Consider the following 26,471-nt stretch of genomic DNA (forward strand, 5'->3'; position numbering starts at 1 on the left):
TGAGCTAGCTTAAAGAGTTGATGTTCCCTGAGAGAGCAGTTATCTAACATCTGTAAAAGGCTGTTTTGGTAGTATAAGAATTTTATGTATTGCTCTGTAGGACAAGGTGAGTAGTTGATATTCTTTGTCGTCTTTTAACGAAGATTCATTATCAGTTCTTATTTATAATGGAAGGTAATTACATCATGTCTCGTAATACTTACGTATCACCAAGATAATACACCTTATGCATATTATACCTTAGATTTGTAACTTTTTATATAAGGAAGCTGCTTATGATAACTTCTGCTTACTGTATTTCTGCTGCTTTAATTTCAGTTCTCAACAAACTCAAATTCCATCTATATATGGGTGGAATATCAATATCTAGATGGAATTTGAGTTTGAGAATTGCACTTATCTGTTGACATTTAGTTGTCCATCCAGCATATTTAAGTTAATATTTAAGTCATCTTGCTTGTACTTGAGCTGTTAAATGACTTTTTAAGATGACTAGATGGGTTTTGGTTGCCATGCCAGTGAAGATTTTAGAAGTATTAGAGCATTTTAGTTTACTTTCTCTGATGCTGTGGACTTCTAAGAGACTTCAACTTAGTTCCATTTCTTATAGCTTGAAAAAGTCATTGAATTGAATGAATGAATGAAATAGACTAAAAGAAGATACTTCTCCTTCAGAAAGAGCAATTCTTCTGAAATTTTTAACTCCAGCTCTAAATGTGTGTGCTCAAAGCCAATGGTATGCCTGTGTTTAAAACACTGGCAGTGAGCATGTGGTGCTCGAATGTCTTAATTTGAATGATGAACATGTTACAGTGGAGCTCTTAATAGAGCTGTCATAATTTCAAGTTTAAAGTGACTTTGTTAAAATGTATTCATTTATGTTTATTTCAATTCTTATATACCCTGAGGAAAGAAATACTTTCAGTTTCTGAAGGTAACTGTAACATTGTTTTACATAGCTTGTGTATCCTAGGTGGATGTTTGTTTTGTTTGTTTGTTTTGTTGTTTTTTTTGTTCTCCTGCAATGCTGAATTAGTTGAAAAGGCTACAGTAAATAGGTGTAATAGCATGTTATGATCTTCTAAGGTAAATCTATGGTGTGGTTAAACTGAGTAGAGGAGAGTCTCCAGCTCAGCTTTCTGATAGCCTGATGTTCTTTCCTTGCCTGTAGCAGACAGGAATAAGAGACTGTGGTTTGTGTTGCTTAAAAAAAGGGAGGGAGAGCTATTAGTTTTGTTAGGGCAAAAATGAATAATTACTTGACATGTTGCAATATGATACACTTTTCCCCCAAATGACTCTTTCTTTGGGCTATCCAAAGGTAGGTTGAAGTTGGGTTGATCCATGCTGTTCTGCAGACTTTTTAACATAAAATTGTCTTATAGAGTAGCTGTTTGTCATAACTTATGAAGTATGGTGAAAGGAAAAGAAACACCTGTGTTTGTTTGTATTTCGGAGACTTGAAGTGCAGGTGCGATGCTCCCCCACACTAATACCTGCTCACTGTATGCTCTGAACATCCAACTCCCTTTCCAGCCCTGTGCAGAGAGCATGGGTGGCAGCCTGCAAAAACTCTTGGGCACGCTGTTTCTGTGGAGTAAGTTTGTCTCCTGTTCCATATTTGAAGCATGGCAGTCTGCAGCTTTATGAAAATACTAGCTTGCGTTTTTAAGTATTCAAGACTGTTCAGCTTTAAACTTTTCTTGGAATAACATACTTAATATTACATTTATAAAGGGAATTTTTTGACCTTCAGATTTCTCAAATTTAAAGTTAAGTTTCCCCTCCTGCTCCTCCAACCACCCATTATGGGATTTCCTGGTTTCCTTGTCTTCTGGCTGATCGGGCTCTCTGGAAGTCACTAAGTAAGAGAATGGGAAGTTTAAGAAGCCCAGCCTCCTTTTGTGCCAGACCTGGATGCGCACACCAGTTCCTCACTTTGAACAGAACTCCTGTCTCCTACTGGAATAAAAAAAAAATAAAAGTATGAAGTGTTACACAAAATGCCTCTTTGCCACTCTTTGCCTCTTTGTATCATCGCTCAAATTTGTGAAGTGCCTGACAAATTTGTCACTACAATGTATAGCTAGCATACAGTGAGTTTTTGATGCACTGTTGGCAGACTGTCTAAGGAAAATTCTTTAGCCTGGAAAAAAAAAGTCACTAAGATGAGCCTGTTAGAGCTGCATGGCTGAATTGATCTTTGAAAGTTAATATCTCATGAGAGAACTCTTAGTTTGGCATTTAGGGTTTTTTTCCTTAATTTTACTCACTGCTTGTGTTCTGGTGTATGCCACTGAGCAGAGCTTTTGATGGCTAATCTAACTCAGTCTCCATTCATCTCTCTTAAAAGGCCTGTGTTTTGATGACTAGGGTTAAGCAGTTTGTGGTGTTTCCCCCATGTCTCTTTCAGTACGAGATGCTGCTGTATTCCAAATAACTTTCCAAATGCTTTGCTTAGAATTTCATTATTCCATGAGTACAGAATCTTACTTTTTTGTGACTCCTGCTGTTTATTCCTTGCTGCCTAGTGGATAATAAGATTACTTGTAGTTTCTGAAGTTACATGCCTAAACATAGCCCCAAGTAAACCTTTTAGTTAAGACAATTATATGGAGGCTGATCATCTTTGTGAGGGAGGTTTGGTAACTTGTATAGAAGATAGCCATATACTGTCATTGATTTAATGTTCCCTGGTGTTTTAAATTTAACAGCTAAAACAGAAGTATTAGTGGCTTCCACAACTAATGCTAAAAACATGCCAGGCTGAGAGAGAGATGCCAAAAAAAAAACCCCTGCAAGTAGTTTCCATATGTTGCTGACACATTATTTCCTGGAAGCCTGGTTGACACGTTGGCAGAACTAGTATAATATGCCATTTTCTATTAAAGCTTGGGAAGAACAATCAAGTTGCAGTTCTTAAAATGGGGAATCTGGGATTATGGCTATGCTTAGTGACATTTTTGTGTTCCCAGTAATCTGGAGCATGATCATTCGAGCAGCCGTTGAAGCCACTTGAGTGCAGCCGTCTTGGTCTGTTGAGGACGGGAAGTTAATATAGGACTTAGAGTACAGAGGTCTCCCGGAAAGTAAACTAGGTGATCGGTACTGAGATATGTTTTAATAGCACAAAGATACGGTGTCAGAGATGGAAGATAATCATGGAATGGATTGCAGTGTGTACTAAGCACTGTACAAACATTTAAATGACAGGCATGAGCCTGTGAGCTTTGCTGTAAAGGAACATTGCAATGGGATCCATTTGCAGGTTGTCTGTTTTTCTTTTTCTTTCTTTTTTTTTTTTTTCCACCTTCTCCCCTCCCTCCCCCCTGCTCCATGTTAATTTGCATGTGGCTTTTCTAGCTTGGGTTTAGGGAAGAATAACTTAATAGGCAATAGCTTGTAGATGGAAAATCCACTTGGATAAAATTCAAGAGATGCCAGGATAAATGAGGAGAAGTTAAGGGAGAAGAGACTGTCATTTTAGGGGGTGGTAGAGAATGGGCATAGGTGGCCAGGGGGAAATCTGAAATAAAGTACTCTGTAACTTAATAGAGCTGGACTGTAGTCAAAACTAACCAACCTACAAAGAAGCATCCAGTGCTCAAGTACAGAGTCACCTACAGGCACAGGCCAAACTGGTAACTGTGGGTTTTTTTTGTTTGTTTGTTTGGTTTTTTTTTTTAGTTTGATACCATTCTCCTCTGGTGTTTCGGGGGACTTGGGTCAAGCAAATGGGTAGCCATGGCTTCAGCTTAGCTTTTAGCTCTACTGTGCGTTTTGCCTTTCTTAGCAAAACAGGGATGCAGGAGGGAAAGGCTGAATGTGGCAGTCACAGATCTGCATATGGGTCTCTGTTAAATAAGAATACTAGTTGTTTCTAACAAAATTTTGGAAGTAGCTTTTGAAGGATTGTAGTGCAACAGTAATCTCTTAGATTTTATTTCTAATAAACTTGTAATACTCTTTCATAGGTTATTTGACAATTTTTAGATTTTATCTTTAGTGTCCTCCACTCCAACTCTGAAATGGAGGTGGAGGAAAGCATGAATTATTTTTAATTTCATGCCTGGATTTCCTTCCCTCACACCCAACTCTCCTATCTTTACCTGTGGCTTGCTCTTACTGTAGAGTAGCACTGGTAACATTCCTCTTTCAGAAAGCCTAGATTAAACTCCCCCCCCCCCCCCCCCATCTTAATGGGACTGAAAGGTGAAAAGTGAGTGTGAGGAAGTGTAATAGTGTTTAAGATGCTGAAAGAGTTGCAGTGGAAACTGTGACCAGTGTCAGGGGTCCCACACAGCCAGACAGGGTTAACCCATAGCACAGTGGTCTGACATCTCCAACCAGCAGGTCTGGAAAAATGTGTCAAGCTGAATCTGCTTAAGCAATTAGACAAACAGGGACATTAAAAATGCTGTGGATTCTGATTTACACCCATGCGTGTGTGAGCAGAGATGAATTCCTCCAAAGTGAAGAGAAGAAACCATTGTCACAGCTGATTTACATGCTACTTTTCATTGCTTCTTGAAACTGGTCCTTTCTTAAACAAACAGCATGAGGAAGTGCAGGTTACGGGGATGGGTTATTTAGGACCACTGACTTCCTTTCCCTTATGATGATCTAAGGGAGCATGGGATCTGAAGTGATCTCACAATACTGAGTGTTGTCCAGGAATGGGCTTTCATTAATTTAAAAAATAAAAAATACAATTGCATGATCCTTGCACAGCATGTCCCTTTCTAAGATCTCCTTCCTTTGACAAGGCTGCCTGTGCCAATGCATTCAGATACCTGAAAAGTGCCTCATCATGTCCTACAACCATGACTTTCTGGCTTTCATCTAAAAGCTGGCCCTGTGCATTACCAGCTTTTACTTGGTCAAGACAAGTGACTTGAATTTGCATCAATACAGCTGTTAAGTTTTGTTCTGCGTAGGAAATTGTTGCTGCCACACAAGCACTTAACCAGTATCTGAAAGTCTACAAGCTCCTCCTTCTAGAAGGAGGAGCTGATGACTGGTATTTCTCTGTATATATTCCTCCTAAATAACCGTGACAGCATGGACATCTTGTTTCTTTCTAGATGTGGTAGGTACTTAAGCAGATAGTAGTCTTGTGACTCTTGCCTCTTATGCTGTTTTTCTTTTTCTTTTTTTTTACCCCCTTCTAGTAAATATTCTAAAAGTGATCTCTTCAGTTCACCCTGGATAATGTGTATCTTTTGATAATTGTGTATCTTTTCTCGGGAAGGATCTTAATTTTTCTTCCTATGTTGACTACAACTTCCATAAGACTTTAGCCAATGCTTAGCGCACAACTAAAGAAACTCATCTACAAAAGAGTTCACTGAGTACAGTGTAGTTTATGCAGTGGTGGAAGAATAAAATGGGACAGTATAAACTGGCAGGCTTGACTGGGTAGGATTTGAAAATGGCAACTGCTCCCCCCCCCCCCGACACTGTGTTTTAAGGCATCTGTAGCTTTTTAAGGGAGTGGGTTGGTGAAATTGCTGTGGTTTGTTCTTGTGGGAAAGGCTGGTGTAATAGCCTGCAGTAAAGAGAGTCTGTTGGTGATTTTTTCCCTTATCCTGATGATGATAAAGTCCTTGTAGCTATGGTTGCTATTTGGAGTGAGCAGCTTTGATTCCTGCAGTTGCATCTCTTAGGCTGTTAAAAGCTGCTGAGGTGGTTCCTTGTGTGCCGGAGGAGCTGAGAGCTTTCCTGGACCTCAGCTGGCTCTGGGCATCTCGGCACAGAGGTGGGATGGCATGACAGGGCTGTCAGATCCTTGTGGCTCATGTAATGTGAGATGCATGAAACTTGGCAGCTTTAGTTTGAGAGAGGACTGGTGATGAGACCCCTCTGGAGGAATGTTCTCTGAGCTGGTATTTGCTTTCCCCTCTCGTACTGAATATCTTGAATGTATTGACTTTCTGGGTCCATACAAGGTGAGTTGTTCAGGCTGTGCCGGAGTCCGCACAGACATAGACTCCTGCTCTGTGAAGGTGCCGATTTAGGCGTGTGGGGTTTGAATTATTCACTCATCTAACTGTTGATTTGCATACACATTGTATGGTGGATACTTAAGCTACGAGAGATCTTACCAAATATATTTGGTGTTATTCAAAGAACTCATATCTCTAGTATTTCTTCCTTGAAGGACATAAATATATTGGAGAAAAATACACATGTTGTATTTGATCCGATTCATCTGATTCACCAAGTTATTCTAACAGTGAGCTCCAGTATGTTGTTGTTTTACTGAATCTGTGGCTATGATTAGACTTACTGCTTTCTCAAGTAGCTTTTTAAATATATTTTTTCCATTATGTGATCTTACAAAGAAAAGTACAATCAGCTGAAATATAAATAAACCTGAATGCTGAGGTTTGTTCAGTTTTTCTTCCACATGTAGAAGCCAATGCTGAGCAGGCTTGTCTAAATAAGCATGCTAGGGTGGTGTTACATCTTGTGTCCAGTCCATTTTGTGCAAAATAACTGAATCGTGCCTTGGTGTGATAGCATAGAGAGGTAAAAGTTTGCTGTTAAGCTAGTGCACTGAGATGAGGATTGAACAGGAGAAGGCAGTGATGGTTGCAATGGTTTGTGTCTTAGTAAAGATTTTTCAGTTTACATGAAACATGAATTTCCAACTTGAGAATAAAGTGAACAGTCACATGTCGGCAAATGTAAGGTTCTTTCAGTGCTGTCTCCGGGGAAAGTCTCAATATGTTAAAGATTAAAAGTATTCCAGAATAGGATCTTGAATGCTTCTTGTCTGCTTATAGCCTATGCTTGGCCTGGGTTTGGTTTGTATTATCACCTGGTATGTGAAATTACAAAGTCTCTCTGTAGTATGTGGAATTATTGGTTTGTATACTTAAGCTCATGTTTAGGAATAAGTATACCTCAACCATAGCACTTATGTTTTGTAGCTGCCAGCTTTTAATTTGAAGTGTGGATGGGAATAATCAGAAAAACCCAAACCATCAATCCTAATACGCAAGCTTGGAGTTCAGGCATTGTGTATGCGAGTACAGACCCTGATGGGGAGAGCTACAAACCAGACTCTGTGCAACTGTTAAGAGAGGTGAGTGATAAACTGGTTAGATTTAAAGCCTTTAGGAACTGGAAGCTTAAATAGGCAGTTGTTCGTACTTCTGACTTGGGGGGAAGGTGTGAATTTTGTGAAATTTAAACTATACTTAAAACCTTCTGATCTAGTACTGAGAATGGTTGCTTCTGCTACTTTTCACAGCTGTTATTCTCTGTAATACAGTGATTCCCACAGAATATGGTCACAAGACTCAAACTTAATTGTACAGATCTTTTTACAAATTAATTTTACAGATCTTTAAAACAACTTTTAATGATGTGAAAGACTTGATTGTCTGACAAATTGAATTAAACTTATTAGACTTATATATACTCAGTGATGCTTTCACTGTACTCAGTAGAAGCTGTGTGTATTGTGTGGTTAGCTGAGAATTTAGATTTTTCTCCTTTCTGCTTTAAGAGAAATCAGACTACCTCCAGTTTTACCAGTTTAAAGACCCCTATTCATAGTCAGTAATGAAGTACCATAGCCACCAGTCAATGATATGGAAGATGAGCAGAACTAATTTGAACACTTGATAATTGTAGGCAGATTGAATCTTGGTCTTTTACATACAGGTTATCTTAATCACATGGCTGTAAGCCCTTAGTTCTGTCATATCTAGTTTTGACTGGGAACTTCTTTGTAGATGCAAGAGATCCAGCCCAAGGAAACTATTGTACCCAGTGTATTCCTGTATCTATTTTGACAGATTGCTATTCCTCAGTATTTTTTCAGAGAACTTCTGAACAATTGCAACTCTAACCAGCAAATGGTATATATAGTTTTGCAACTCATAAAGCTTAGGCATAGGTTGAATTTCTAGAAAAAAATGAAGTGATCGAATTCCAGATGCAGATCCCTTCAAATGCCTCTTGTGAGGCAATTTCCTCTTGAGAATATTCCTAATGCAGCATTAATTGCTTGCAGTTGACATTGGTGAGCGATATACTACCCAAAGTACTTGTGAAAATGCCACTGGTATGTTTAACTTGGCTCACAGAAAACAGAACACCAATGGTGTATTTGAAGGAAAAGCATCAAGAGAGAAACAGTTGCTTATTCTAGGAGCAACGCCCAAGATCTTCTGACAGAGAGAAAAGCAGTCTGAAACAGAGAAAAGAAAGTGAGAGATCTAGGGAATGGATGTCTCTGGTGGAGTCTGCATGTATGCTGCGTTCAGACTGCAGTTAGCACAACTTCTCTCGTGGGATTCAGTAATTAGGACCATGTATTTTTCCTCTCAAAGAACCTTCCTGACTTTTCCCCCTCTTTATTTGCTCAGATTACTCAGCGCTACTCTGACCAAGGATATGTGTGTATGGTTTGGGGTTTTTCTATTTTGTTTTTTTCCTGCCTAGGCAACTCTTCTCAATTTAGGACTCTCTAGCATTCTGGGATTTCATGTATCAGAGTACTTGCATCCAGACCGTATGCATTTGGAGAGCATCAGGATCTGTGTTTGTCTGCTGGGAATTGGTAGATTGCTGGATCAAGTCTAGAAGTTGCAGCATTGTTAATGTGTTTTGGGCAGTTTGCTGATAGATGAACCAATTCTGTCATGCAAATTTAAACTTACTGAGATGGCTGTGAAAGAAGTTGGTCACCATTCACAGGGCAGTATTCAGTTGTTCAGGTTTAGTTCACTGTTTTGTTAGATACCTAAGCAACTTCTTCCTAAATAACATGTTTCATTAGTGGAAAACTTCTATTTGCATTACTGAGTTTTAACCCATGTCTTGAAGTGCCAATGCCATCCTGGACTGAATTTAGCATAATCAATTTTTTGAAGAAAAAGAAATAGTAAGCTAAGGGCCTTTTCTGTCAGTGATACTTTATGGCAAACTTTTCTTGCTCATGAAAAATGAGTGCAATATAAGATTACATAGTTTTGATTTTGTAAAAAGCTGAAGTTTGTGTTATTTGGAAGGCAGTCATTTAAAAATGGCTATTCCAGTGACAGAGCAGCTTATTGATAGTAGTCCAGATTACTTGCTAATGTTGCAAGAAGAGTAGATTCCAAGGAGGGGAAGGGAGGCAAAATAGATTTCAGTCAGGGAGGTTTTTGCAAACTCTTAAATGCTTGTAGGAAAAGCAGGCAAATTGCTGCTACTGTTCCAAAAGGTCTTTATTGCCCCCCCCCCCCCCCAGGTTTACCTTCATCCTGTGTTTTTAGGCTTCCTTTAAAGGTACCAGAATTATTATTAGTATTTTTTTTCTAAGAATCTTCCTTCCTTTTTCCTATGAAAAACCTCATGCTGTGGATAGTCAAAATACCTGTCCAAATGAGAGTTGTTTTCTTGTACGCTTAAGCTGAAATGCACGTGGTGGAGTTGCTTATCCCTGTCCCAAAGTAACTTCGACTCTATGAAGCTATTTAAGCACATTAATTTGCGTCAGCCCTGTGTAGGGGTTTTCCACCTGCATTAGAGTGGTAAAATGCACTGGTATTTCTGACTGGCTTCTGGTATGGATGATAGTTCTATGACTTTCTGTCTTGTTAGATGACTGTTTTGCCCAGCAGCTGCCATTTGATGTTGGCTCTTCTCTTTATTTGACTTACTAGAATTAATGAAGGTCTGTGAGTAAAATAAACTGAGAAATAATATTCTGTCTCTGTTGCCCTCCTAATGATGGATGTGTATTATGTCCTTGGAGGAACAGCCTGCAAAGGACAGCTTCTGAGAAGTTTGTACCTAGTGAAGCTGTATGTTCTGGTGCTCTCTACAGTCTTGAGCAGGGGGAGCTTTAAGATTTGACCTTAAAAATATATAAAGGCATGATTAATCTTTCTGTTGCCTATTCCTGTGCAGAATCTATGAAAGTTGTGATAATCTTTCTCAACAAGCTAGCTTTTTTTTGGTGGTAGTGGTGGAACACACCTTTATCTGAAAGTTCTCCCAATTATTTTCTGCTGCAGATTTGTGTCTTAAATGTACTTTAGCCCTAATTATTATTATCATTATTTTTAAACAGATTGCTGCTAACAAACTGTCTGGTTATAGAATGACTGCTGATAGTGTTCTGGATCAGACCAGTGTCTTTCAAATCATGCTATTACTGCTTTTTGTAACCCAGGTCATCAATCAGGCTTTGACTTAATCAGTCTTGTAAGCCTAAAGGGTTAAATGTGAGGTGGGCTATATTGCATACTGGATATTATGCAGGCACCAAGTCCTAGAGACTCCAGAGAGCCAATCCATGAGGCAGCTGTATGGTAAAAGTTAAGGTGCAACTGGTCATTGCAAAAAGACTGAGTTGATTATCTCAAAAGCCAGCCGGAGAGAGCAAGGCAGTTTTTACCTGTTAATCATGTCAGTACTGTCAGATTGCCAGTTATTCTAGGGTTATGATGTAGTTTTATGATATAACGAGCACTGCCTTCTGTTTGTGGTACAGAGACTGTACTTTTGCAGTGCCTGGGACCTCCTCTAGTTGCGTGCCTCTCTGCTCAAGGGGAGACTACAGTAGAGGCTGAAGCTTATTGGGGAACATCAGGTATGGACGGGGTGCTGGATGTGACCATTCTGTCGCTGTCGCTTGCGTTGGTTTAGCCAATCTTAAGTTGACAGCAAAGCCCAAGTTCTGGTCCAGGTATAGCTATAGTTCCAGGGTGTCTGCAGAGATCTGTTATGTGTTCTTTGCTCTTGGAGGAAGCTGTTGAATTGGCTAAATAGCTGAATGAGGAAAACTAACAGTTTTGAGAGGTCAGCGCTCTGATTAAAGCTCTGTGGAAGTCTGGCTAAAAGGGAAAACAAAACATAACCTATGATAAGCAGCAGTTGAGCGTGATGCCTAACTTTAAGCAATTTGATTCAAGGAGAAGTGTTAAAATAATAGATTTGCACGACTTGCATCTTAATGAAGAAATTATAGTTCTTTGCCAGACTATAGCATTCCTGAGCAGTACCCGGGGGACTAACAAGACAATTTCTAGACTAGAATTTCAAGTTCTGCTGCTACCCTGTGGATGCAGAATGTGCCACAGAAGCACTGCAGTACAGGGGCTCAAGCGCAGCATTTTCTCTTAAGATGAGAGAGATCCACAGGGAGCTAGGCAGAAGGCTGAACATCTGGATTTATTCCAGATCATGCAAGTGAGACAACCTTGTCCTGCAAATCTTTCCAGCAGTCTGTGCACATCCTTCCCTTCTTCCCTGTCCCAGCCAGTGGAATTTCAGCCTAAGGCTGTCAGCTGCCTTAACCAGTTGCATAGAGAGCTCCTACTCTTCAGAGAGCACTTCTTGGACCATGCCACCTCATAGTGTTGCATAAATCAAGCTGTTTTCTCAGAGCAGCTCTATAAAACTGTCCTGAAGTCTTTCATGTTCTTGTAGTTTATCTGCTACAGAGGTGCAGTGCTGTGTTTTACTTTGCAGGACTAGCAACTAGTGTCTCCTGCATTCAGATGCTTGTGTCTTGTGACCAAAGCACAAACAAACAAAATGTAGAAAAATAAAATATAAACTCCTGTAGCAGAACTGTTATCACTGTAAGAACCAGTTTTCTTTGAAGGGAACAATGTTTTATTGGATGTGAACACAGTGGTGTTCCCCCCCCCCCCCCCCCAAGACAACAGCATTTTGGCTGTCAATTGCTTAGTTGCTGAGATGCCATTTATGTAATACTGCAGGTGAGATATTGATGAAATTGTTAGGATTGATAGTGTTGCTTGATACCAGTTGAATTCCTTGCTGAAAATTCGCAACAACCACCACACCTTTGACTTCTAGTCATAAGGTTGGAGCTGTTTCTTATGTTGCTACCAAAAACCTTGTTTCCTGTAATCAGCTTACGGCAGTTCTGTTAGGTTTTGTTCACTGTACATAATCACTAGAATTGAATGGAAAAACAAATGCATAGAAACAACTGTACTAGATCACCTTTAATCAGCAAGTACAGTATCTTCATAAATAAATCTTGCTGGGATGTTGTTGCTGTGCAAAAGTGCAGTCCTAACTAAGTGGAAATTGTTCTTGGCTGGTTGTAGTCTTTTCTGAATGAATGACCACTTCTGCATAGCAAGCATGGTTGAGTCTGCAAAAACTGTGAGCTGATTAAACTTCTGACCTTATTAAAGGACTGAGAAATCCTAGGCATCTCGATTAATTCTTTTTGTACTGCAAAAGGATACCATGGCAAGGATGCTACTTTTCCAGGGGTTAGAGGCTGTGCTGGTCAACTTTTTTAGATAAGTTAATCAAGTTATATATTGGTTCTACAGGATAATCCTCCAGAGCTAAATAATACTGCTGCACCTACTCTGTTCTACTTCTCTACAGATTGCGTTGAGAATATTCCAGATGCTCTGCAAACTAGTTCAGATTTTATGGTGGTGTTGAATATAGCCATATGCTGAACAGGATGTCAGTTTTAGCTGGAGATCTGTAAGGATATATAACACAGAGGAGCAGATAAGTCTTTCTGTGGCCTTAACTATTGTGATTCTCTTGGCACTATTGTTATGCTAGCCAGAATACTGATTCTGTCCGTAGTATGTTGCGTAGCGCCTCACAGAGCTAGGGGCACAGATGCTTCGAAAGATAATTCAGTAACATAAGGTTATAGGCTGACTCAAAACTTAAGTAGTTTCAGTGTATGCTGCCCAGCACATTGTGGTATATTTGCTTGGCATTAAAGCTTGATTGTGAAGGCAAATATTTAACACAGGAGTTCTTTCAGTCCTAATGGTTAAAGCCATCTCTGCTCTGACTTGCTGAAGAAATGACTAAGTTGTGGCTCATCGGTAGGAAACAAGTCCGCCCCCCTGCCCCGAGAGGTATGATTACACTGGTGTGTTAGCCATCACCTCTGCAGTATGTTGTGTTGGTAGGTGTTTTGCTCTTGCAGAGTGTTTCTGCCATTTTTGTACTTGCTGTTTCCTGAAAGCCTTACACTCCTCAGTCAAGAGGAGATTAACAGCAGACAAAGTCTTTGCTTGATTAAAAATCTGTACACCTAATGTCCAGAGAGGCTATTAAAAGAAAAAAAGAATTGTGTTATGAAACTGAGATGTAATAGCTGTTCTGGACTGGCTGCATATGTGCATGCTTCTGTACTAAATGTGACCAGCTAGGATGAGAAACAGGTGAGGAATATGGGGCAAGTTAAGAGGACTGACAACTTGGTGAAAGAGGAGAAACAAAATAGAGAATAGAAAGATTGTTGAGAGGATTGACCAGTTAGTTCAGAACTGGTCAAGTCACCTTCTACTTTGAATATTTGAAGCTTGTTTCAAGGCAGATGGCCAGCATGGGTGCTGATGGCTGAAATTTCCTTAAAGGCTGAGAAATGCTGAAATATTTTGTTTTCATATTTAAATATAACTCATCTGAAAATAGGGCAAAAATGCTACTGTGCCTTTTGAACACCATGAAGTGAGTTCTTTATTGTGGAGGATTAGTACACATGCTTAACACCCTTTAAGCTCAGCTGCATAAAGAATGTTGTAAATACAGTCTGCTGTATGGTGAGAGATTTCAGGAAAGCTTCTTGATATCTGAAGACTCTTAAAATTTGACAGTCTTAAAGAGCACAAACCTTATTTGTTCAATTTTGAAGTTCCACTTACTTGCTGTACACAAGTGGCTGATCAGACCCAGCATGAATTCAGAAAGAAATTTTCTTCATAATCTGTTACTGCTTTTTTTGTACACCTTTAACATTTCAGACTTACAACAAAGGGAAAATTGTTGTGAATGTTCTTGGCTGATTGTCTTGTAATTTGAAGATACTCAAATCTATAAATGTCCCCTCTAAATGCAAGGAATGGAGAAAATCAACTTAACTGTCACTGGCTCCTTTATAATATAAGTACGCTTGAATTCTGTGAAAAACACAAGGTGAGCAATATTTGCAATCCCTCTTTGGTTGAAGAACTTGAACAGTGAAGAGGATTGTTGGAGATGGGTCTCAGACGGTTTGTCTTGTTTGTGCTCTGCAAAATCTTTCAGAAAGAAGAACTTGAACCTTGACCTTCCAAGGACTTTTCAACCCATAATCAGTGGGTTATTGTCTTTTTCAAGTTCTATCAGGTCAAAACAAAAGCAGGGAGAAGGTTGATCCTTACTTGCACGAGAACATATGCTCCTACTAAAAATTTCAGTTTTGATTAAAACAGCAATAAAATCCAAGAAAATATTAATCTAGAAATGGATGACAAATTTAACCAGGAGTTAATAACTTAATATCCCTCTTACAAGTTCCTAAATGCTAAGAGAGTAAATGCTGGCTTCAGGGAAAAATGCGTACAACCTGTGTTTATGATGGTGATTGCTGAACTAACGATAACTAAGTTTGTAATTGACCATATGTGCAGTTGTTTACTGTACCATACTTTGAAAACCCAGTGAGCAGTCTTACGCCATTTTTAGCAATCAGTGCTGTCTGAACGAAGTTAAAAATGAATGCTGGGTGAAAGCGTAACAGTAGAGAATACCAGAATAAGTGAGCTGCCTGCTGGAATTTTGATAGGCACATTCAGGTAGATCGTTTTGGTTGTATCTGGTTATGTGCTTAATCTCAAATAATAAAATAAATTTGCTTATTTACACTACTATGAGTTGGTATTTGCCACTGACTTGTGTACTTAATTCTTTTACTTCCGTGAGTTTGATCTCACTGGTAGCTGTAAAACAAAGCTGGGGGGGAAACGCAAATGAACTTGCAGAGCTTGCTGGTCAAGGGAGCTTGAAATAACTTTGAGCGCAAGGTTAAAATTAATGAACTGGTTAGATTTGTATAAAAACATGTTTTGTGAGGATATTGCAACTCAGAGCTTCACTGATGTCCAGTACAGCTGATTCTGCTCCTTAGTCTTACAGCTGTTGATTCTTTTCCTTCAGGTTTACGTAGTCAATAATATGGTAGAGTTGGTGCATGTGATAGTGGACCCGTAACAATTTCTTCCTATACTTAGTCATAACTGGAAGTCCCCAAATACTAGATTCCATTTCTGGACACACTTTTTTCAAAGCATGTTTGTTATCTAAGTACAAGAGGAACTTGCTTTGTGTTCTAAGAAAAGCTGCTGGGACAATCTTCTAGTCTTGAATGCAGAGTGCTCCCTGAATGTGCCTTATAACAAAAATTGGAAGTTGAGAATTATTAAAGGAATAAAAACTGTTATTATCAAGATACTGTATAAATCCCCTGGAAGATGGAGAAGGTCAACAAGGATGGCCAGAAGTTATGAACAGTTTCTGTACATGGAACAATTAAATAGATGAGGACTCTTCACCTTGGAAAAGCAATGACTGTAGGAGGGGATAGAAGGGTCCAAAAGCAATTGAATTATTCCATTGAACCAAGCCTGCTGAGAATTATTCAAGGTACGGTGTTTCATCAGGAAACTGAGCCCAGAATCACTGAAGGCTCTGAGAATAGTTTGGGGAAGGTGCTAACACTGTTTTGTGTTGGACAACCATTGTAGTCAAGAGTAAAATATTAGGGTAGATGAACCTTGTAGCATGAATAGCCTTATGTTTTGGGGTAGTCTGTTAAGATAGTTTGTGTTACATGGGTCCAACATTTGATGAGAAGTTGGCACCTTTCACGTAACTTCAAGATGTCTTTCTGCACCTGGCTGCTCAATTGTCTTTCCACTTGATTTCTTCCATACCTTAGTGCCAAGATTTAACAGCTTAAAATTCATGCACCTTGATTACTAATACGCGTACCCCAGTACTCCAGCATGCTGAAGCAGGGCAGCAAATAGTCTACTAGGAGGCAAAACCTGATGGTTTGTGCCTCTGAAAGTGATCCTGCTCTTTCAGTCAAACGTGTGTGTGTGATGGCTTGTGACCATAACTTGTACACATCTTCTTCCCATAGCGGGTGTCTCACAGTGATTTTTATTTTAAAATGGCTTTAAGTAAACATGCAAAATCTCACGAAGTAGCAAAGTGACTTCTGTCTTATAAATGTAATGCCTTCAGTGTCAGTAGTGATGATACTGTTTGTTGTTAAGCAAGCAGTCATTTTAGCATACAAGCACTTCATGTAATTCACTGTTAAGGGTATATTGTACTGTACTGTATTGTACTGTAATGTTACAAATGTTTGGGGGAAAACTGTTGTAGGAACTTAAGTTGTCCTCTTCTGTAACTGTTCAGATTCGCTTGGCAACAGACTGATCAGAATCTGAAATTACTAAGGCTGCACAGGGAACAGTGAAATAGTGATACTCTGCAAATGCAGTATTATATCTGAAATTACCTGTCTTCTCAGTACTTTCTAATAAAACATGCTTGTGCAAAGTTGCATGAAGCGTGCCAGGAGGGGACCCTCATCGTAGCAGATCTCAGTAGAGCCTGACCTGCATACTGCTGTCTCTGCTTTCAGAAGTATATGCTGAAAAAGTCAGGCTTGTGCGATTGTGTTGTGTTCTAAAATATGGTCAAGTAAACTGGCTGTAGTGTAATGCATTCACGTATGATATGTCTTAAATGTATATTTAGATATAGCTTAAATGGTTTCTGACTTGAGCAACCACGGTAATCATAACAGTATAATACAGTTTTCTGCTGAAACATAGACACTAAAATATGTTTTTGTCTGGAGTCAAAGCATGTTCAGGTGATGAGAGCACTTTTAGACTGCCTTCCCGCGTGTCTAGGCACACCCTCTTCTTTCAGACTTTTTTCTTCCCCTTTGTACAGAATATACAAACATAACTGATGGGTTTGAATAAACACTGTGTGTTGGTGAAGGAATTGAGTTGCAGATGGAGTACCAGGAAAAGTGTAAATTATTACTGTCTGCATTCTGACACTAATATGAACAGACTTGCAGTAATTTGTAAACTTGTAACGCGAATTATTCATGGTAATGTATGTTTTGATTCCTCTTTACCCAGTGCTAAGCTAGTCACTATCAAACTGTTCCCTCTCCCTTTGTAGATGAGTAGAAGTTACAAAAGCTTACTGCTGTGACCCCTCTTGTGTGCATGTTTCTCTTGGATCTGGGGTTGCTTGCGACCAACCACTTGACCTTCTAGGAGAATCTGCTTGCCAAATTCCTTTCTCTTTTTTTTCCCCAAGGTGATGCTTCTGTTCTCTTTAAGCTCTTATCGTATCTAAGCTATTGAAGAAGAGAAGGCTTAGAATTCTGGTAACTAAGACTTTTTTTTGCGATATTGAAGCATTTGGAATATACAACCGAAGTCTGGCAAGTTGAGCTTTACTGGAAGCACAAGACAGCTGACCTCTTTTACACTGCACCGGAGGGTATTGTGGAGACCCGGCATGCATAATGCCTGTTGATGTAAGGCAAACTCAGTGCAAGTTTATCAGTAGTGTTTGGTTTAGGTAATTGCCCACACCATTTATTGTTGGGAGCAGAGGGAGTATTCCTGGGAATAGTAACTGTTTTCTCTGTGCATCTGCTACCAGAGAGCCTTATAGAGCAGATACTGGTTGAGGTTAATCTTTCATTCCACCTAGTATTGCAGGCTTTAAATCTAAAGAGTCTAGCATCACCAGGAAGTGGTTTCATAAGCCTAGTGAAAAATATTAAGTGCTTGCAGAGTAAGAATGTCAGTATTTTAAGGACTAATTAATCTGCTATAGACTTTTATGCAATCCTTAAAAATACCTGTTTCACTGTGCTTCTGCAAGTTATCTTTAGACTCCAAATGTGGCTGTAAAACAGTATTTAAAAGTGGACTATGTGATCACGAAATTATTACTAAAGTGAAATGTTGCTTAAAAATAGCTGAATCAGTGGGAGTTCTTCTGTACATTTTTCTGGTTGTGTGAAAGTCTTGAGTGAGCAAACTTCAATAGGTACAGGTACCTATTTGTATATGCCACCTTAATCCTTGCTTGTGTGGGGGTTTTTCTTTTTATTTTCCCAATGTGTGGTCACAAAACTAACTCTATTCTCAGAGCTTCTTAAGCATTGATTGAATTGAGATTTACTCAGCTGTCTGTGTAGTATGTCAAGTTTTGGCATGACTACTGTAAGCTGCTACCATATTGTCATTTTTCACACTCCTGGGATCTCACTCTTAATTGCTTAGCATATTGGAGCTCCTTATTTTCTGTAGTGAGAAAGCTCTTGAAAGAAATAAGAATGCTATTTGGATCTGAGCTACTGTTCAATCAAAGTAGGATCCTTTTAACCTGATGTTGTATGACTTGATGAGCAAACTGTATTAAGGTTTAGTCTCCAAACGAGTGGAAACTAGTTCTAATGTGTCAGAACAGCACTTGAAAGCAAAGTTTGCAAATACTTTTTTCACTAGTCAATTCTGTGGTTGATGTGAATCAATGGAAAATTATTCAGGGCAGGCTCTTGTCCTGCCTCCAGGGAAGATGTTTTGAAAGAACTCTGGAATCCGCTTTCTGTTTTTCTAATAGCAGATGAAAATAAGGGCGCTAATATTGTTCCTGCTTCCACAGGCACTGAAGAATAGTGGGTAAGCAAAGGATCTAGCCCAGCCTTAAGGAACCAGCAGGGTTTAAGCAGGGGCTTTCTAGTCCAGCCATTTCATCTTTGGTTTTCTTTGGAATTTGGTGGGGGAGGTCGGGGGAATGCCTGATCTAGGTGGCTTGTTGCTAGTTCCTTGTCCATGGTCTTTTTACTGATGCTTAAATCTGAGATAGGTGCATCTAGTCCCCCATAAAGAAAAAGCTGTGGACTTGAGGCATCTCTTATTTGGTCCATAGTGAACACACAAATTCCTGCAGTCCTTCTTGAATGGTCTTATTTTCTGAGTGTTGCTTCTGTATCCAAATTGTTTATAGGCCCTACAGCCTGTCTGGAAACGTTTATACCTTTGGCTTTGAAAAGGCACTTGCCTTGAATGTAGTTACTTAAGTCTAGTTTCCAGCTGAGGAAAATGGGGTTTAAGCAAAAATGTCAACTTTTTGAAGGATGCATTCTTGCTCTTAGTAACTTGCCTTCCCATGCTATTTACTGTGTTGGCTTTATTTTTACCTTTTCAGAAGTGTTTCTTGATAAGCATTTGTTTTCTCCCCTGCTGTCACTTTTGTATCTGTTTCTGTACTTTGTGAGGATTTAATTCTCCTCATGTTTGAGGAAAAAAAAATCAAGAATTGCTTCTTCTCTCATTGCAAACTAATCATTACCTGAAACAGTCATTTATTAATATACAAAAATGTGATCCTGATTTGGCTAACCATTTTTCATTTCTTTTTAACTTTAGGACCTTTGAATATTCTTGGCAAGCACGAAAACAACTGTTTCTTGAGCGTCTTGCAGGACAGTTGATATGTTCCAGGGAAAAGCTGTTTGTTCTGCAAAGCTCAGAAGAATCTGCATTCTCTTGGATTTTAAATAAATATAAAATGAAAATAGTTTAAAATTTAGCTTCCAAAATGAATATTGAAAAGTCAGATGAAAAAGCAAAGAATGGTTTGAAGTCTTCTTTACTTATAAGGGATGAAAATGGGAATAACTACGCATGTGACAAAGCTACACCTTGCTCAAAGAACTGTGCCACCAAGATGCATAGTAATTCAACTGACCAAAATATAGTGACTGAGCATGACCGTGATACCAATGTTGAAGACAAGGGTGACTTCAAAAGTGTTCCTTTAAAACAGCAGTGTATGGAAGCACCTGATCTGCAGAAAACTCCTGGTGAGTATAACTGCACAGGAGTTTTATGGGGAGATACAGATGCTACATGCAAGTCGTTTGTGACTGAACAGACTTGTGTGTATACTTTGAGCCATGACCTGAATGAAACAACAAACTTCCTGAAAGATAACCTTGCTATGGCAAAAATGCAAAATCCAAGTATTGAACAGCTGGTGCCTTATAATTGGACTGACTCTAACTGTGTGTTACCTCTTTCTGCTTCAGAGCAGAACATGCAGTCCATGGTGAAAGACAGAGTATACTGCCACATCAGCACATTAGATGTTACTAATGTTATGGGTGGAACAGTGGGAACTGATCAAAATGAAGACGTGCATCTGAGGGAAACACCAGTATCCTCTGATGAAGTATATACAGGAGAGAAATTTGATACAATTGGCGCAAAAAAAACGCCTAATTTCTCCTCTCTGATAGTGACTTCACAAGGCCTAAATGCCCATTCAGAGCTTGAGGTGCTTTGTCCTGCTTCTGCAGATGTCAAACACTATCTAAAAACCACTAACAACATTGAAAAAGAACTACAGGAAGTGGAAATACAGTCCCTAAAACTAGCTGCTGGATCTCCTCACAGGAGAGACTTCTTATCACACATTAGTACATGTGAAGATGAGCAAAAGAAATCCTTACAGCATACCCCAGAGCATGACAAAATGGGACATTCCACTGCTGAAACACAGAGGGGTAGACCTGTAAGCAGTGTACACCTCCCAGTAGATATTATTGATGGAAAACAAGTACCAAAGAAAACAAGTGAACACTTAACCAAAGAACAAAGTATCCCTGGAAATGCTGCTTTTGGAGATAGCAACAGGTCTTTCATGACTGAGACACTACTTTGCAGTATACCAAAATCAGAGAGGACTGTTAAACCTGAACTTAAATGTGAAACAACTTTTGTGGTCTTCAGTCCTGTGGCTGATGAAAGCAGTTCTGCTCTGTGTACTTCAACCCCTAAAGAACAATCAAAAAATACAACTTTTTCCATTTCAGCTATGGCAGAATTTGGAGACAAGTCTTCTAAACTAATCCCCAATGAAGTGTTTGTAGGACAGCATGATAGAAGGCCGTCGTTTAAAGGTAGTTCAGGTCAAATAGCAGGAAAACCAGTAGGCAGGTCTCCTATTGTGTCAACAATAACTAAAGCAAGGAAATCTGAGATTATTAGTTTTCCCAAACCTAATTTCAAAAACGTTAAGCCAAAGGTTATGTCCAGGCCTGTGCTACAGTCGAGAGAGAGGGCGTCTTTAAAAGGATCTCCACAATCCCCCCAACTGTCTACTGTCTCATCTTCGCCAGTTGCTTCCCCGAGGCAATTGTCCCCTTCCATAAAAGTGCTGAAAAAGAAAATAGATCTAGGTAAAGATACTAAGATGGAATTGCCCATAAATAAGCCCCACAAGCTACATCTTAGCAAACACCTCTTCACTAGCCAAGTTTTACATGCCACAACTCATTCCAGAAACACTTCCCACAAGGCTTCAAAGACACCCGCATTAAAGCAGAATCCGGAGGACATTGGCAAAGCAAGCTCTTCCAATTCAGCATGCTCTTTGGTTTCTGCTGCACTTCTAACATGTGTAGAGAACTCAAAAGCGGTGCTGAATGATAAAATGGAAAGCTCAAACTCTTCGATGCAGCCCCACGCTCAAAATACCTGTCAGACTGGAGTTGAAAAAGAGCAGCATGACATGGGAATTCTTCTGGAAGCAGCACTGTTAAAAGATACAGCAAATGAAACATTTGACTTGCACTCTGTCCCTTTGGTAAGTGTTTTTAACATAATTATATGTTTGTATGTGTGAAAAAGGGAATTCTGCTTTGCACAGTGCGGAATAGAAATTGCGGGATGGAGTTTGTGTCTACTAATGTAACTGTAGATTACTAGTGCAGCTGGAATGAAACTGTAGCTCTCTGAGGTAAAGTCTCCCCTCAGTAAAGGGAGAGAAGTAGTACGGTTTTACTAACTCCTTGGACTTTTAACTAAACAGTAAGCACTTAAGTGCTACTTAGTGTCTTCAGCTTTCATTTCATTTCATAGTATAAAAAGTTTTCTGTCAAGCCTTACTAAGACAAGGCTGTTGGTAAGCTTTCCAGTAAAAGTATGCAAGTCTAATTTGGTCAAACTAGTAAAATTGTATAGCATAACTTGTGAAGATTTTTATAAATATGCATATTAATATGTGCTTTTATCAAGATAACTAGCAATACTGTAAGTTAACTAGAACTTAGAGATAAATTATTGTTATGGATAATTAGTTCTGAAACAGGTTTTGAAAAAATTGTAAATTATACATTCTAAACTTTCTTATGGAAATGTTGCACATATATTAACAGTTTTAAGTAACAGAAAATCCCAAGGCCAGCAAGTTGGTCAAGGACTTTATTTTTAGCTTTCTAACTTAAATGTGTGCTGTGAATAACTTGGGATTTTGATTTATTTATTTGAAGTAAAGACAGGGCTTGTTAGAACAGTTAGACCAGCCAGGAAATATTTCTCATGCAGAAGGCATATACCTCTTTTGGGGCAGTTAGTCAGCTGGGATGTGTAAACTTCCTGGCCGGAAGGTATGTATCCACCGATTCGCTGGGAAACATTTTTGGGCTAGTCAGCTACCTGTCACGAGAAACGTGTTGCTTTCAAATGCTCTGAAAGAGACTTAAAAGGAATGGTGGGAAAGAAGGGAATAGCTTTGGGGCTGGGCAGAAGAAATTGCAGAAGGTATCACGAGGATGCAGAGTTGGAGTCTTAAAGCTGTGCAGAGTCCCTTCTGTTGCTCACTCGTGAGTTCAGCAGTCTTTCTTAGGTCAGTGAGATGGAGGCAGCATATATTATCAGTAAAACTAGTGTTGCTAAAATTTTTGGCAGGCTTTGTCTAGATTTGTCAGAAAAGCTCTGAAGTTTAGTAGGTGGAGGAAGCTACTTCAGGTAAGGTAGAAGCAGTTATCCATTTTTGAAGCATGGCAGAACAAATTGATAAATAATGTTAGGCATGACAAAGACCTAAATGGTCATAAAAGCACGGACTGCCTCTTTTAATTGCGAGGTCTCTAGAATGTCCCCCACAGTAATCTGATGGAATCCATTTAATATTATCCTCTGGTAAGTGTGAGTTAACTTCTGAAAACGAAGATTGTAGTCAAAAGTATGAAGTGCATGTAAGATGACCAAATCACTGCATATCTGCTTGAGTTGCAGAAAACTATAGGAAGACTGTAGATGCTTGTATGCTTGCCTTTATAGGCTTAGCTTTATAGCACAATAATTCTGAGCTAGTGCCTGTTTGAACAGGAGCAAGAATTCTGTACAAAAGGTAGATGAGGGCTACATATAAACCAGTCACTTTGAAAAACGTCCTGGACCTGTTGCTGAGTCTGTATTTTGTCTATGCACCTGGATGTGAAAGGGTTTTCCTGTTTCCATGTCATAAGCTTCCTGGTCTAGGTCTTAAATTATTACAGTAGCTGTAATATTTCAGATCATATAGGATAACTAACTACTTAGTATGCAAACTTGTGTAGTTGCTTGGTAAAGAATTCATCTTAATTAGGTGTGTTCATGTAATCAAATGATTTAATTAAAGCTTGGGGGGGGCAGGGTGGGACCCTGACCTAAAATGATAACATGTGTAACCTCTTTTAGCATGTTTGTCATTATCAGTGACAAGCTTAAAACTTGTGTTGCTTAAGGCTGTTTAAGAGATTATTTTTGAAGCTCTCAACTACAGATAATATTGCTGACTGCTTTCTTTGGACCATGTGACAGCAAACAGCTAAACATGGCTATTATCTGTGTGGTCAATATTTCATTACAGAGGCCAGAAAGTGATGTGATGTCTTTTTTTTTCTTTTTTTTCTTTTTCTTTTCTTTTTTTTTTTTTTTAATAGATATCTTCTGCAAAAGCTGGGGCAGCACAAGGGAAGAATACACCCAAGAAGGGCCCAGTCACACTACAAAGTGCATCAGCTCCCAAAGTTAAAATGGTGTCATCTGTGTTTCCCTTGAAGAGAGGAAATGAAAATATCTGCACAATTAAAGCACCTTCTCACAAAGGAACTGTTCTGTCATCAAGCTCTGGTAAGAGAATTTGCCCCTGGGATACTAGCACCTAATCTAATTCTTAAAATTAAGGTATCACAGTTAATGTACTTTCTAAGAGAACACTTAGCATGGCATAGAGCTGTATTTTTCATGCTAAATGTGATTCTGTTTAAATTGCAAATGGTTAATACAGGGGAGAAAGAAGAGAGGTTCTACCCAATCATCATCAAATCTCATCTGGTAAGGAATGTATTTAGGAGAGTGTGATGCTATTAGAAGGAATAATATTGAAATATTATGTGTAGTTGGATTATATAACAGAGCTTTGTGGAAGTATTACTAAAACTACTTAAAGAATGTGAAAGTGAAAAGAGGAAAAAATAGACCTTGGACACGGAGCGTGTATGACAAGCAGCTCTATACTATTCCAAGGAGAATGAGCCCTTGTTTTAGGACATAACATGATTTGTTCAACCTAGTTTCAATAGCTCTGTTTTCTAGAAAGGGGAGAGCATAACTGAAGGAGACCTTCTGGTTTGAGCCTGTGTCTAGTTCAGCTCTAGCTGATTAACACGGAGGAGAAAAGTCTCAAAACCTGTCTATAGGCTGCTGTTCAAATTTTACAAACTACGTTTTATACTGTAGAGATTCAGAAATGCTCCTGTGAGTTATGTGCTTTTTTAACAGTGTATGGCAATATAGCTAATGGCAAATGTAGCTTGGCTATAAATGACTGCACTACCCTGTAATTTGAAAAGTGTGCACACCCAACTCTACCCAGCAAAACCTGTTCTTCGTTTTTTTGTCACCCACCCAATCTAGGATTATAAAACAGTCCAGAATACTCACATTAATTATGTATGGGTGGTAAAATGAGATTAAAAATCTGTCTCTGCAGTCCCTTATGGAGTGAGTCTCTCAAAGAAAGTGCATTTATGCTATTCTGACCTGAACCTTGCTAATGTGAAGGACTTGTTCATTGAACAAGGTACCTATAAACCACCAGTTTCTTGGAAGACTTGTCACTTCTTTTAAAATAGCAATTTAGAGCTTTCCTATCCTTAATTATGGTCTTAAAAGAACAGAGACAGGTGGTCATTTGGTGGTTTCCCCTCCCCCCCCAATGCCTACTTGTTCCAGAGCAGTTTTGTGACACCATCACTAGGAACATATGTAAACATGACTGGCTATAGGGTGATTAAGTTCTGCTTCTCAAAGTACCGATGACTTTTATGGAGGGAGGAAGTCATTCACAATACACCTTTTCCTTTAACATCCAGATCCCAACAGCCTGGTTGCTTTCTGAGGTAATAGCATAAATTCAGCTAATTGCTGGGTGTGCTTGGATGACTTGGCAGGGACACAAATAAATGTATTGAGTCTATCAAACACTCTGATCACTGAACAAGAGAAGTGATGGTATAGCACTGTGTCATGTCTCAAGTGTGTATGCTGCAGGAGAAAAAGCAGTCCATCTGTCCTAAGTCTTTTGTGTGTGTATCTTTTTTAGAATAAACAAGAACTTGTAAGCAATGGGTTGTATCATGCACTGTCATTTTAGACAGGAAGCAGGAAACTCCCCTACAACAAGAAATAAAAAAATATAAAATGTTAGTTATAAGTCCAGGAATGAGGGCAACTGTTTTCAATCCCAGCAAATGTGCACAGCCATCTCATGGGATATACTTAACCACTGCGGAAAAGTATTAGCCTGGTAATAGTTGAGGTAATATGGTTTTGGTAAAGTCATGTCTTTGACTAAAAGGGGAGGTGGTCCCTTGGAATGTCGCTCCAATTTCTTGCTCCAAATTCTATTACTGTCAACCACTTCCAAAAATTAACGTACTGCCACCCATGGAATTGGACTGAAGGGCTGTGACAGTCTGGGCCACAAGGAATTTGGTTTGTATTTGAACAGTATAAGATAAGAATATACATGATTACTTTAGGTCAAAAACGTAAATGCCTACTGCTGTATTTTTCCTTGTGCTGAATGTAGTCTGCCTATCAGTATGTAAAGTGAAGGGGCTTTTACTCCTTTCCTACAAATAAGATTTCTGATATGCTTATACTTTACCTATACTTTGCCTTAAAATTATAAAATCATTTTCAATTATTTCCCATTATACAAAACTGCATGTTACTGGTGCTGTCTTAGCTATGAGGGCTTTGTCAGCCTTATGTGCAATTAAAACTATTTGGGGATCTGAAAGTGCCAAAAATATTACAATGGTAGCTGTTAAATGATATTACTATGATAGCTGTTTAAAAATTTCCAGAAATTAAAGCAAGCTATTTAAACCTTCATAACCAAAATATCCTTTGCCTCTATTTCTAAAGTGTAGTTCTTCTGATGGTTCTTTCTGAGGTTCTACCCACCCTTATGTCTCTAATTAAGTCACCGAGATCCCATTAATGAAGTTGTTGCCGTGTGCTTTGCTTAGGTTTTGTGAGAGTCTAGTCCAGTGGCGCTCCATTTTCCTCTCTTGCTAATATTTTCATAGCATATAACTAGAGTAATGAAAGCTTGGGGAGGGAGGAGCTCAACACGCTGAGTTTTGTCCTCCTTGAACTTGGGGAAAGTCGACCGTATTGAAGGACTTCAGCATTCTGTAACTAACTGAAGCAGGGGGAAAAATAATTCAGATAGCTTTCCCCATATGTTATAGCAAATATGTTTAAGTTACATTAGAAATACCTTAAAAGGCT

General features: G+C 39.0%; 1 protein-coding gene across 7 annotated transcripts in view; it reads left to right on the forward strand.

Annotated features, from left to right (window-relative positions):
- The window catches only part of MTUS1 (microtubule associated scaffold protein 1), a 124,515-nt gene that overhangs the window by 15,584 nt on the left and 82,460 nt on the right, over nucleotides 1-26,471 (forward strand). For 4 of the 7 annotated variants that reach the window (XM_064511091.1, XM_064511085.1, XM_064511090.1 and 1 more), the window contains exons 2-3: nucleotides 19,266-21,486; nucleotides 23,609-23,798. In XM_064511091.1, coding sequence (XP_064367161.1) covers nucleotides 19,438-21,486; nucleotides 23,609-23,798 — 2,239 coding nt within the window. In that variant the 5' untranslated portion in view covers nucleotides 19,266-19,437. Of the gene's footprint in view, nucleotides 1-5,035; nucleotides 5,090-6,935; nucleotides 7,091-17,136; nucleotides 17,360-19,265; nucleotides 21,487-23,608; nucleotides 23,799-26,471 lie in introns of those variants that run through there. The other 3 variants (XM_064511086.1, XM_064511087.1, XM_064511088.1) reach the window with 3 other exon arrangements.

This window comes from Dromaius novaehollandiae, chromosome 4 (genome assembly GCF_036370855.1).
Source record: "Dromaius novaehollandiae isolate bDroNov1 chromosome 4, bDroNov1.hap1, whole genome shotgun sequence".
NCBI lineage: Eukaryota > Metazoa > Chordata > Aves > Casuariiformes > Dromaiidae > Dromaius > Dromaius novaehollandiae.